The 12,325-nt window shown below is 53.7% G+C and overlaps 1 protein-coding gene across 10 annotated transcripts in view; it reads right to left on the bottom strand.

The window, feature by feature from the left end:
- Window positions 1-454: 454 nt before the first annotated feature.
- The window catches only part of PRDM2 (PR/SET domain 2), a 117,562-nt gene continuing 105,691 nt past the window's right edge, over window positions 455-12,325 (bottom strand). For 9 of the 10 annotated variants that reach the window (XM_030877922.2, XM_060310971.1, XM_060310929.1 and 6 more), the window contains 2 exons: window positions 7,026-7,169; window positions 455-1,608 (listed from right to left, as the gene is read on the bottom strand). In XM_030877922.2, the coding sequence (XP_030733782.2) occupies window positions 7,049-7,169 (121 nt within the window). In that variant the 3' untranslated portion in view covers window positions 455-1,608; window positions 7,026-7,048. The remainder of the gene's footprint in view (window positions 1,609-7,025; window positions 7,170-12,325) is intronic. The other variant, XM_060310935.1, reaches the window with a different exon arrangement.

Raw genomic sequence — 12,325 nt, forward strand, 5'->3', positions numbered from 1 at the left:
CCTCCCTCGCTGCTGAAAGGAAAAACACCCTCAAGAACTGAGAGGCCGGGGTACGGTTCACGAGTGTCAACACTGAGGGGACAAAAATCGTCTTGTTAGGTGAAGGAACGGCCCCAGATTTTCATGCTTGTGGAGGGTTAGTTTTAGGAGTAGGCCAAAGGATTCCAGTTTGTGAGAATTTAAAACCAACCACGGTTTGTAGCTGGGTGGGAAACAGGAAAACTGTGACGTAGGGCAACGATCAGCGTTTTTCTGCCCGTGTGAGGCTCTCGTGAGACCTTCCTCCTGGACGGTTATCAAATCGCACACTGCAGCCAGTCGACCAATTCATTAAATAACACAAGTTATAAAACTTTAAAAATGGGGCATTTACAGTCAGGGACATAAATACATGCTTTTTAAAAGTGTCTACATACATATTTACAGAATTGCAAGATCAACCATAGTAGCCCTGAAAAAAAGTCCCTTTTTTTTTTTTTTTTTGCACGACCACTCTGAGGAGTTCCCTCCTTCCGCTTTGGGTTTGACGTATCACCATCCAAACTGGGGCTGAGAACACAGCGCCAAAGTGGTCTCAGACATCCTTGTCTGAGAGTCTGCCCCAAAGGCACAAAACCCAAGACCCTCACTGAACTGGGTCCAAACTCCTAGCTCAGCTCACCCGTTTCTCCGAGACATGGACTGTTCCATCAGAGATGGAGCCAGGTCCATCGTTCCCTGGCAGGCGATAGACGGCCTCCGGAAATCTCTTTTTCTCCCCCCTAGGCTTTTTAATCCTCCAGCTTACTTTTCATTTCCCAATTTCTGCTTGTTTGTTTCCCTTTTCAGCCAATTGGAGAAGCTCAGACCCTAAGGGTGTTGATGGTCCCACCAAGGGAGGCAAAGAAGAGCACACACGGGAGAGCTCCCCGCACCGCCCTCACAGCATCCTGTCCCCTGCCTCTCCCACGGGAGGAGCCGATCTATAAACGGAGATGAGGACTTTCTCCTGGACGCACAGGGCCTGACTGATGAGAAAGACAAATCTGGAAACGACTCGAGAGCCAGCGGCTCAGATTGCTCAGGCAAAGAAGGAAGTCTTCCAAGTGCAAGGGCCAAGGGGGATGATCACCAAGGCTCCGAAGTGTCTACACACCACGGATTCTCAGAGACACTGGGGGCGAGGGAAGGCAGGGGCGGGGCTGCCTGGAAGGGGAACTTGGCCTCTTCCTGAAGGCCTTCCCCGGACGGGGCTGGAGCTGACCCCTGGGCCAGACCCAAGTCCCCGCCGTGGCAAAAGACAACTGGAGAAGCAAAAAGCAGGATCAAGGAGCTCTTGGAAAATTGCATAGTAGGAGGGGCCCCAACCCAACAGGAAGGCTGAGCTGCAGAACATGGGCCAGGGGCTGCACCCAGGTGTCATCCACGGCGTGCAATCAGCTGCCTTCCTGCCTCCCTGGGGTTCGGGACCCTCATCTGAAGACCACAGGCGCACGCGCACGCGCGCGCGCGCGCACACACACGCACTCTCTCTCTCTTGCAGGCTCATGGATCTGGAATAGGTCGGTACTCCCTGGAGGCCAGAAGGCCAGTCCCTTTGGCTTCACTGATTCCAGGTCACTTCAGGTGCTGAGGAGAAAAAGAAAAGAAAAATAATAATGACGGCTACATATTCAGGGCCTACCCTGGGCTCTTCAACCATGATCCCTCTACTTCATTTTTCTAGTTAAACTATTTTTGGAAGTATACCACACGTATGGAAGAGTACGGCTTGACGAACTGTTAGTGAACACACCTGTGTAACCAACACCCAGATGGAGAAACAATTCGACCAATTGTCAGCCCCACCCAGGCCCCCTTCTAGGATACCCACCAACCCTCACCGCGCCCCCCCTGCCAGGACAACCACTCTGCCAACCTCTATCACCATAGATTGATTTTACCCATTTTTTGACTTAAATAAATGGAACCAATCAATACATATCCTTTTGTGTTTGGCTTCTTCTGCATAACGTGTTTGTGAGATGCACCCATTTCGAGCACGTGGTTGTACTTCCTTCCCTTTCTCTGTTTAGTGCAGGGTCAGGCCACTTCCATCTGCCTAGTCCCCTGCCCGTGCACAATTGGGTAGTTTCTAGTTTGGGGCCATCATGAGTAATGCCGCTAGAATGTTCTTATGTATGTCTAGAAGACGCATACAGTGCCCACGTGTACGTGTTTATGCCGAGTGGAAGGAAACTCTAGGCAGTAGGGTGTGCGTATATAATATAGGAACATGTGGTGCACACGTGTATGCATTTCTGCTGAGTGTACCCCTGGCACTGTAACTGTTGGGCCCTGGGGAATGCATAGGGGCAGCTTCAGTAGACACTGCCAGACAGTTTTCCAAAGTAATTACACTGTCACTTCATTTCATGCTAATACTCAAAATGACCCTTGTGGCAGGTGACACACATCCCCATTTCAAATGGAAGAGACAGAGGCCCAGAGAGGAGAAGTAACTTTTACAAGGTCAGGCTGATGACCAGCAGTAGAGGTGGGACTTGAACCCAGGTCAAGCCCCCTCCAGAGCCTGTGTGTGCTCTCTGTTCCGAGGGAGCGGCTTAGCTCACATGCTTCCAACAAGGAAACCCCAGTCACGGTAGCTGGCACACAGCCAGGCACATGAGTGACTGTTTCATGACATTTGCTGCACTGGGTTGAGTATGAGCCTGGAATTGCGCTGGGCCAAGTTCAGGGGCTCAGTTCTCTCACCCAGTGGACCTGGTCATCATTACTATTACTATTCTACTACTACTATCTACTATTATTATTACTACAACTACTACTAATATAATCATTCAGTGAGAACAATAATAATAGCAGAGCTGATCTATGGAAGAGTTATTCAATACTACATACCAGGCACTTTCCTATGTGCTTCTCATGTACACTAAGTCCCCTACATACAAACGAGTTCCATTCCAAGAGCGAGTTCGTAAGTCCAATTTGTTCCTAAGTCTGACAAAGTTAGCCTGGGTACCCAACTAACACAATCGGCTATATAGTACTGTACTGTAATGGGTTGATAATACTCTTCACACAAATAATACATAAAAAACAAACACACACAAAAACTAAAACATTTTTCATCTCACAGTACAGTACCTTGGAAAGTACAATAGTACAGTGTAACAGCTGGCATTGCAGGGGCTGGCATCAAGTGAACAGGCAAGAGTTACTGATTGGAGGAGGGAGAAGAGGTGGGAGATGGTAGAGCTGAAGGATGGTCAGCAATAGGGGTACTACTGTACTCTATACAGTCTGTACAGTAAAGTTCACAAAAGCACAGCCACTTGCAGAGGATGCACGCACGTGACAATGTACGCCAGACACGTGAACTAACTTATGTGATTGGACATGCGAACGCACGTTCCCATCTTTGAAAGTTCGAAACTTGAAGGTTCACATGTAGGGGACTTACTGCACTAACCTACGCAATCTTGACAATATTCCCGTGAGAGAGGTACAGTCATCCCTCACTATCCACAGGGGGATTGGTTTCAGGACCCCCATGGATACCAAAATCCACAGATGCTCAAGTCCTTTATATAAAATGGTATAGTGTGATATTATTATTATTAACCCACTTTACAGACGGACGAATTGAAACACAGAGAAGTGAAGTACCTGCCAGGATTACTGGAGCCGGGATTCAACTCTAGAAAGTGTGCTCTTAACCACTACACTATGTCAGTTCCAACTCCCCAAGACCTCTTGATGGGGCTGGAAAGAGCTGCTTGCAGCGGAGCAGGGTGCCTTTGAGAGAAGGAGCCTCATGCCCGGTGGAGGCCTGCATGTGCCCCGCGCATCGAAGCAGAAGCAGCAGCAGGAGAAGGACACAGAGACGGGCCAGCGTGGAGCGCTCTGCATTCCCCTGGTTTGGTGTGGCTAGTATATGTGAGTCCCCTGTGGGTCATGGGGTGAGATCCAAAAAAGAAGCCATCTTGCCAGCCACCCACCTGAGAGGCAGCCCTCCAGGAAGGAGACCCCAGCAGCAGGTGCTGTGGCTGGACCACTGGGACTGGAGCTGAGGGGAGGTCGGCAGAGGCTGAGCCAGAGGGGCGCTCTCCTATCTCGGAGACCCTCCACACACCCCACTCCTGCGACCCTGTGGGAGGGCCAGCACCGGGAAGTCTGCCCCAAGGCCGGCCAGTCTTAGCCAAAGGAACAGTGACAGCCAAGAGGAGGATCATGGCAGCAGCCAGACCAGTGAGAGGTGCCAGTCCCTGCCCTGGACCTCCCCTCCTAGACCCTAGGGCAGAAGTCCGGCTGGCCCCTTAGGATGGGAAAGAGACAGAGGCAAAATAGGATGTGCAATGGGAGTGTCAGGCTGGACGAGGCAACGTGGCACTTTGTTATACCTAAAAGTGAGCAGAGAGCTCTGGGCTTTGCCCGAGACGTCATGAGAGCGCAGAAAAGGGAGGCAGTGGAAGGCAGGTGCTGGAGAAAAGCCAAGCTCCTCTGTGTTGGTCCCCCCCTTGGGTCAGACTGTCCAGTAAGCTGGCCACAGAGCCTCTACCCCGGCAAGGGCAGCAGGATGAACGGCAGTCCTGGGTGCTTTGAGGATGTCATCCTTTCCTCAGAACAAACCCCAGAGCCTGTACAGTGGGCACAGACCACTTAAAATCCATCATCCATCTGGGCATCAGAAAGCTGATCCCAGGGCTGTCACTTGCCCCTCTGTGTCTCAGTTTCCTTCTCTGTAAAGTGAGGGTATCTGCCTACACATCCCTTCCGGTGCTAAAATCCTTTGCCGTGACATCTCAAAACATCATTTTGGAACTGTGTTAAACAGTGCTGTGGACTGAATTGTGTTCCCCACCACAATTGTACTCTAACCCCAAAAATGATAGTGTTTGGAGATGGGGCCTTTGGGAAGTGATTGGGCTTAAATGAGGTCATGTGGGTGGGGCCCTCATGAAGGGATTAGTGCCCTTATAAGAAAAGACACCAGAGCCTCCGCCCTTTGCCATGTGAGGACACAGCTAGAAGGCAGCATCTGCAAGCCAGAGAGCTCTCACCAGAACCCCACAATGCTGGCACCCCAATCTTGGCCTTCCAGCCTCCAGACCATAAGAAGTAAATGTCTGTTGCTTAAACCCCCCAGTCTGTGGTATTTTACTATGGCAGCCCAAGCAGACTAAGACAAATAGTATAAGGTGTTTAAAAAAAAAAAAGTCATTTTTTGAAATAATAAGTAGCACATACTTATTATACATACAAATTTAAAAATTAGGGAAAAAGTTAAATAAGATTTTAAGGAGCAATTTTCAGTCACTTTGAAAGTAAACTGTTGAGTTCTGAACATTCACTGTTGGTGAGTGAACAGAAGCTGTGAGCTGCAGATACAAATGAAATTGGACCTCTATTCATCCGAGCACCCAGCTTGGGAAGCTGCGCACATTTGAAACTAAGGGAAGAGAATTCATCTAGGGTTGAGCACGGGCCCCAGGGGAGGGCCTGAATCTGCAAGGCACGCTTACGGCTGAGACTGCAGTGGCCGACAGAAACACCCGGGTCTGGGCAGGAATCAGTCCAGCTGCACCCGCCTCTCCCTCAGGCTGCAAAGAACACCTGCTCTGAGCTGGAAGCCACACCCTGCCAGCCCATCATCATGAACGTCCACGCAGCTGCCAAAAGGATGATCCCAGGACACGCACGGGACCCAGAGTGGGGAACTGCACATCCTGGCTCTGCCTGCCGCTCTCCAGAAGACTCTAGCTGAGCCTCCTCTCCGGGGCCCAACCCTTCCAGCTGTAAAGTGGGGGGGGGGGGGATGGTCTCCTGGGCCGTCCAGTCCTGAGCACTGCAGCATCCACGCAACGTTGCTCCACTGCGCTCCGGACTTGGGCTCACCTCCCCTTTCAGGAGCTGGTGCCCAGGAGGTGGGCTCAGTGCCAGCTGCGCAGCACAAACTCTCTAGGGAAAGTGGGTTTTATTTCCACTCCCTTCCTGAGTGAACCCCCAGAGAAATAAGGCCAATCCCAGAAACTCCACCTGCTGTGGGAGAGAGGAGTGAGCGAGCTATCAAGGAGAGGAGAGGCGTGAGGGAGGAAGGCACGGCACAAAAGACCCCAGAGCTTCGGAATTCAGCCTATCTTGCCTTAAACAGCCGCGGTCTCATTCCAAGTGACCTTGGCCATGTTAAGCAGGGATCCATCCCCGAATCTGAGTGTGTCCCAGAGCCACGGGGCCACCTGCGAATGCAGATTCTCAGGCCCTGCTCACCAGCATGCTCGTTTAGTGAATTGGAGTGGGATCCTGGGGTCTGTATTTTTAACCGGTGCCCCAATCATGCTTGAGATGCTGGTCTCGGGGACACAACGAAAAAAGACATTCCATGTCACCAGCAGGGAAACCCAAGCCTGCTCAAGGTCACTGGCAAAGCCCGGCCCCCCAAGAGGAAAAGTCCAGCATCCACGAATGAATTCAGGTTTCACCATCAGAAAATCTGGAAGGAGACTTCTAGTCCCACATAAATCCAAGTTTTTATACTTTATGAATTAGTATTACTTCCACTTTCAAATACACTGTGGGAATAGGGACTCCATAGACCTTTTCTGGCCGTAAAGCCGCTGAAGGTCTCAATTAAGTGCTGAGTATTATTGTCATTATTATTATTACAATAACGATCGCTAATACTTAGGCTTACCCGGTGCTTATCTGTGTGAAGCACTGTTCTAAGTGCTTTCATACATTTGACACTTGTAATTCTCACAGTCCTATTAAGTAGATACTACTGTCATCCCCATTTTATAGATGGGAAAACTGAGACTCAGAGAGACAGAGTAACTTGCTGAGGTCCCCCAGCCCGTAAGAGGCAGAGGTGGGATTTGAACCAGATGGTCCAGGGTCTACACTCTCAGCCACTATATACCCTCCCTGCAGGAAGGCCCCCTGCCCCACCTAGCACACCCCCTTCTCTCCTGCACAGCCCACCCCCAAATCCAAGCCCTGCCCCTCGGCCCCCAGAGCCACCGGAAGCTGCTCCACCCTCCGCGTACCTGTCAAGGAGCAGGCGAAGCATCTACTCTTTGAAGAGGGATCCCTGGAACTGGGCTGCAGCTGTGGCCTTGACATTCCTACACTGCCTGGTGATGTACGGGGCAGCTGGCGGAGGACATCGAGATGCCAGGCGGAGACTGTAGCTGTGTGGGGAGAGGAATAACACACAGCATCACCAGGAGCCCAGCCCGGTGGGTACCCAGACAGCACCCGGGAGGTCTCGTGCTGGCACCGCCTCTCCAGGCACCTTGAACAACCGGAGTGAGCGCCACCATGCTCTGCCCACCCCCTTCCCTCCACTCGGAGGCGATGGGCCGGCAGAAGCGTCCACAAGCGGGGTTCTGAGACACTGCACCGGGCAGGCCCGCCCTCAGGACCCCCACTGGATGGGCAGGCGAGCCAGGAATGGACACTGCTGTGCAGAGGGCAGCTTCACCGTTTCCCCGCCTGCCTCCCCGGGCACTATGCTCCCCGCAAAAGCATCTGGGGGGGGGGGTTCTGGTACCAAGTTACCACCGTCACCTACAGAAGGAAGAGGAAGTAGGTCCGGCTCCCCTCCAGGCTGGAACTCTGCACCTGGCACCTGTTCCGGCCTCACTGTGCGGAGAACTTTTGTGTCAGGGATCTCAGAGGGGGTATAAACCTGGATCCCTTGACCTGGTTTGGTCCTATTTGCTACTACAGCCCATTAAACTGGATTTCTTTTTCAGGAAAGCATTAATTTTTTTTTAAAGATAGACAATCCAGACCATTATTCCTCCCCTTCCTGCATCCAGCTAAGTCGTACTCACCTTCCAGATCCTAGCTGGAATATCACCTCCTCCAGGAAGACTTCCTTCTCTAACTCCTGGATGAGGTGTCCCTCCTGTGGGCTCCCACAGCCCCCCATGCTTGCCCATCACAGCCCTTGTCATATTGAATCACAATCACAGAATCGTGCATCTGCGTCCCTCAGGAGCTGTGAGATCTCAAGGTCAGGGCCCTTGTCCTGTTCGCTGCTGCAGCCCCGGCTTAGCATCACAAAAATAAATATTTGTTGAATAAGAACAACACATGTGGTGCCCAGCACTGTGCTAAATATTTTATGTATATCAACTATCTTACTCTTCCTACGAGATGGGTTCTCTGTTAGCCCTAATTTACAGACGGGGAAACAGAGGCACAGAGTGGTCAAGTAACTTGTCCCGGGTCCCAAGTCGGCCTCTCCAGGTAGAAGAATGGAAGTGAGTGGGCGGGAAAGCAGGAAGGGCGACCCCTTCTGGGAACCTCGCCTGCTCCAGGGAGGGAGAAAGAGCTGGGAATGGGGTCCGTCTCAAAGCTGAAACATCAGGGTTTCAATTAGTGGTTCTCAACCAGGGCATGGATTTGGCAATATCTGGAGACATTTGGGGTTGTCACATCTGAGGGGAGGGATGCTGCTACCCGGCATCTGGTGGACAGGGCCAGGGATGCTACCAAACATCTTTAAATGCACACAGGACGCCCCCATGACGATTGATCCGCCCAGATGTTAACGGTGCCACAGCTGACAAGGTAGCTCTCACACATACCTACAAGAATAGACGAATGTATAAACAGAACAACAAGGAAGGTGCCAGAGGGAAGATTTCTGTTCTCTCCACAGATGAGATCCCCTCTGAGGTCCTGGCTCTCAGTCATGGCTCCGGACTGCCCCTGCTTGAATTCCTCCCCGACACTGTGCGATCAGTCCCGAGCGAGATTCAAGGCGGAAAACTGAGACCCAAGGCTCGGTGGCAAGCTTGCGCCCCGGATGGACCAGAAGACCCATGAGGTGTGGCCTGCAGGGGGCACCTCAGGGTGAGCACGACGACGACCCCTCGGCCAGCCCACCCAACGCTGGGAGGGGACAGTCAGCTAGCTGCCAGGCTGCCCGGAAACACGGACGACCTGCACACCTTGTCCGGCTGAGGAATAAGGGACAGTCCTGGCACGTGGCAGGTCCCCCTACACTGTCCCCTCTCTGGGGCAACGTCTCCAGCAGGATGTAGCAGCTTTGGGGACGAACGGGCTGGCACCCTCAATTTCCATTTCATTCGTCTCACCATCATCACACATCTATGAAACATTCAAAAACCTAATCAGTCAAACAAAGACAACACCGTGGACCTCCCAGCCCTCTGCAGCTGCCGGGCATCTCCGCTCCCCTCTGCTCCGTTCCACCCTCCAGCTCCTGTGGCCGCACAGTCATCTCTACTCGGGAGCAGGCTTTCTCCCCAGTCTTAGTCGTCCACCTGGGTAGAGCGCTAATGGTCAGGGGCAAGGCCCCCGAAGGCAGGTGCCTCTCGCCACCCCTCACACACTGCCTGGCCCCATGCTGGACAACACAACAGCCGCTGTGATTCCCAAGTGCTGTGCCTGCTGTTATCTCCGGAGTCTACCAGCAGTCCAGGAGGTAGGAGGAACAAGTGATTTTATACCCATTTCACGGATGAGGAAACGGGGGCTCAGATAGATGGAGACTTTCCTGGGGGAGCAGAGCCCAGGTCTTTCAGCTCTATGGGCCACAATTTTGGAGGAGACCCCAAGTCACCACCTGGGTGTTTCCTTTAGGGACTGGGGTGGTGACGCCCAGCAGGACAGTCTCCTTCCTGATTGTGAAACCCTTTCTGTGGTCGGAGGACTCTGAGAGCCCAGCAGCTGTCTGAGGCTGAGAGGTGAGGTGCTAAGAAACCAGATATTCTCCAATCCTCAGCACAGTTACGCTTAACCCACAAGCACCTTGTGGTTCGTGGTTCCCACTCACTGGCTGTGTGACCTTGGCAAGCCATGGACCCTCTCTGAGCTACAGTTTCACCATCCACAAAACGGGAAGAGCAATTTTATTTCATAGGGTTATTATGACAATCAAGTCCAACATCAACTCGCATGGGGTTTTGACTGTGGCCGCTGTGGGGGTGGGCAGCAGTCATAAGCCCCGAGGAGGCAGCACAGCCGTCGGAGACCTGAGTGCGACCTCCCATCCTCATACTCACTGGCTGTGTGACCCCGGGAAGGGCCTCCCTGCCTCCCGGCCTCCCAACCTCAGCTTCCTCATCTGTAAAATGGAGACAATCCCTGCAGCCTGCTGATGCAGAGCGGGGCTAGGAAGAGCCCCGGGGGACCAGGATACGGGGGCCCTTTGCCTTCTGAGAAGAATTCGGCACAAGGGGGATATTTCTGGAGGTGTGAGGGCAGGGGTCACCAGCACAGGGGATCCACCAGGGCCCTGCCAGCTCTGTCCGCCTTCCTCCCTCTCTTCTGCCACCCGGTCTGGTCTCCAGCAAGGCCCCCTCCCCACCCCCCCGCTGGCTCCCCTCCCATCTGTTCCCCCTCCCTAAGGTACAGCGGGGTGTGACATGTCCCTGCCGAAACTCAACCCCAGGCTCCTGGTGGGGACCGAGCTCTTCCACACACAGCCCGGCCCCGCCGACCTCCCATCCATCTTGCTCCTTCAGCTCCTGTCTCCCCGGCTCCGCAGGGCTTCCTTCGGCACATGCACGCGGAGCCCTCCTCCCCGTGGCCTCACTAGAGGCCCCGGCTACTCACTAGAGTCCGCTGGGGAGGCCTGGGCTGCTGCCGGACCTGTGACGTCAGAACCTCTGGGGTGGCATCGGGCATCAGCATCTTTAAGCTCCGCAGCGGTTCCAGTGTGGGACCAGGGCTGGGAACCAGTGCTCTGCAGATGCTCCCGGGCCCCGCCCCACTGACCTCTCAGCACACACCCCCGCCCCCTCCACGGGCCGTTCCACGTCATCTAAGTGATTGCACGGTGCATGTGAGGCCAAGGAACCGAGCTGGGTCTGCTCGTCACAGCAGCCTTAACACCTCATTTTGAAGGCGTGGACAGCAAACCCCCAAAATATAATGAATGAAGAGGTGATGATCCTAGATTCCAGACATCCCCGCTGCACAGGCTTCTCAGTCACGGAAATCTGAGCCCGTTCAGTGCGGGGGCCAGAACATGGGCTGAGTGGGGCCCCTTGAGCATCCTTCCTCACAGCCCGGTAAAATGGATAACACTCATGATCCTGAATCCAGGGCATCGAGAAAGGGCTGGACAGTCACTTCTTCACTGTCAGAAACCCTCCAGAGTCTGAAGGCACTGAAAGGCAGGGCTGTTCCATTCCTGACCCTCGAGGGTGTCATTTAGGCTTCCTCGGTCCATTCCTGCAGACCCTGCCCTGAAGGCTCCCCAACATAGTCACGCCCCCCCCACCCCCGCTCCAAGTCCTTGCTCAAGGGCCTCCTCCTCAGCAAGTCTCCCTCCCAGCTGCCCTATTTGAAATTGCAAACACCCTACCCTGCAACTCCAGCCTCGAGTCCATTTCTCTGTCTTTCTTGTATTTACTGCACCAACACACTCGGTGTCTACCTGGCTGTTCGTTTTCTGGCTCCACTGGAGGTGTTTTGTCCCACGTCCCCCGCACCTAGACCCGCGGCTGGCACACAGTAGGGAGCCTTTCATTATTTGCTGTATGGATGGCGTGTCCACTACCTGCCAGGTGCTTTGCCAAGGAAGCTTTGGTGAATGACACAGAGGTCGTTACCTTTCACAGTCTGCGTGTGACTCAGCGATGCCTAGAGGGAAAAACTCTCATTTTCAGATGCCGGTGCGAGGCTGAGACTGGGGCCTCTGGGCCTCCAGTTCTTGCTCAGCCCCCAGTGGTTTCTGGTAAAGGAGGCATCCGATACACTGGACTACACACGACAAACAAAACTGAAGCAGCAGGAGGAAAGGCCAGGGTCGGGGAGAAGATGGGGAAAAAGGGGATGTGGGGGAGGTCCCAGTGTGGGGCCCGAGCAGAGAGAGGGATGCAAGGACCTGGCGAGGATCTAACAGGGTTGGTTTGTCTGCGAGGGGTGTCTGCACGAGGTAATGAGTCACAGGGGAAGGAGGTCAGCACCTCAACGGGAGCTCGCCCTCACCGGGCCCTGGGGAGCTGGGGACAAGGTGACGTCACGGATCAGGGCCCACACCTGGCCTCTCATCTCGGGGTCGTCCCGGGGGCAGGGGATGCTGGGGCCAGGGAGATGAAGTAGTGACAACACAAACTAAGGAGTGCCTAAGAAAAATGAGCAAAGGCTGCCGATCACTGAATAGATCATTTAATGACACGAAAAGGCAATTCACAGAGAAACCCAAAGCTGAGGCATATGCAGAGACGCCTGGCCGCCCTGCGACTGTCCAAGAAGAGCAGTTAACACAAGAGGCCGCTTTCACAGGGCAGACGGGGGACAGGTGCCGTATGGGTGTTACCCGCAGGTGAGGGAACGTGAGTGGGATGAGGACACCCCCGGT

The sequence above is a fragment of the Globicephala melas genome, chromosome 1 (assembly GCF_963455315.2).
Source record: "Globicephala melas chromosome 1, mGloMel1.2, whole genome shotgun sequence".
Lineage (NCBI taxonomy): Eukaryota > Metazoa > Chordata > Mammalia > Artiodactyla > Delphinidae > Globicephala > Globicephala melas.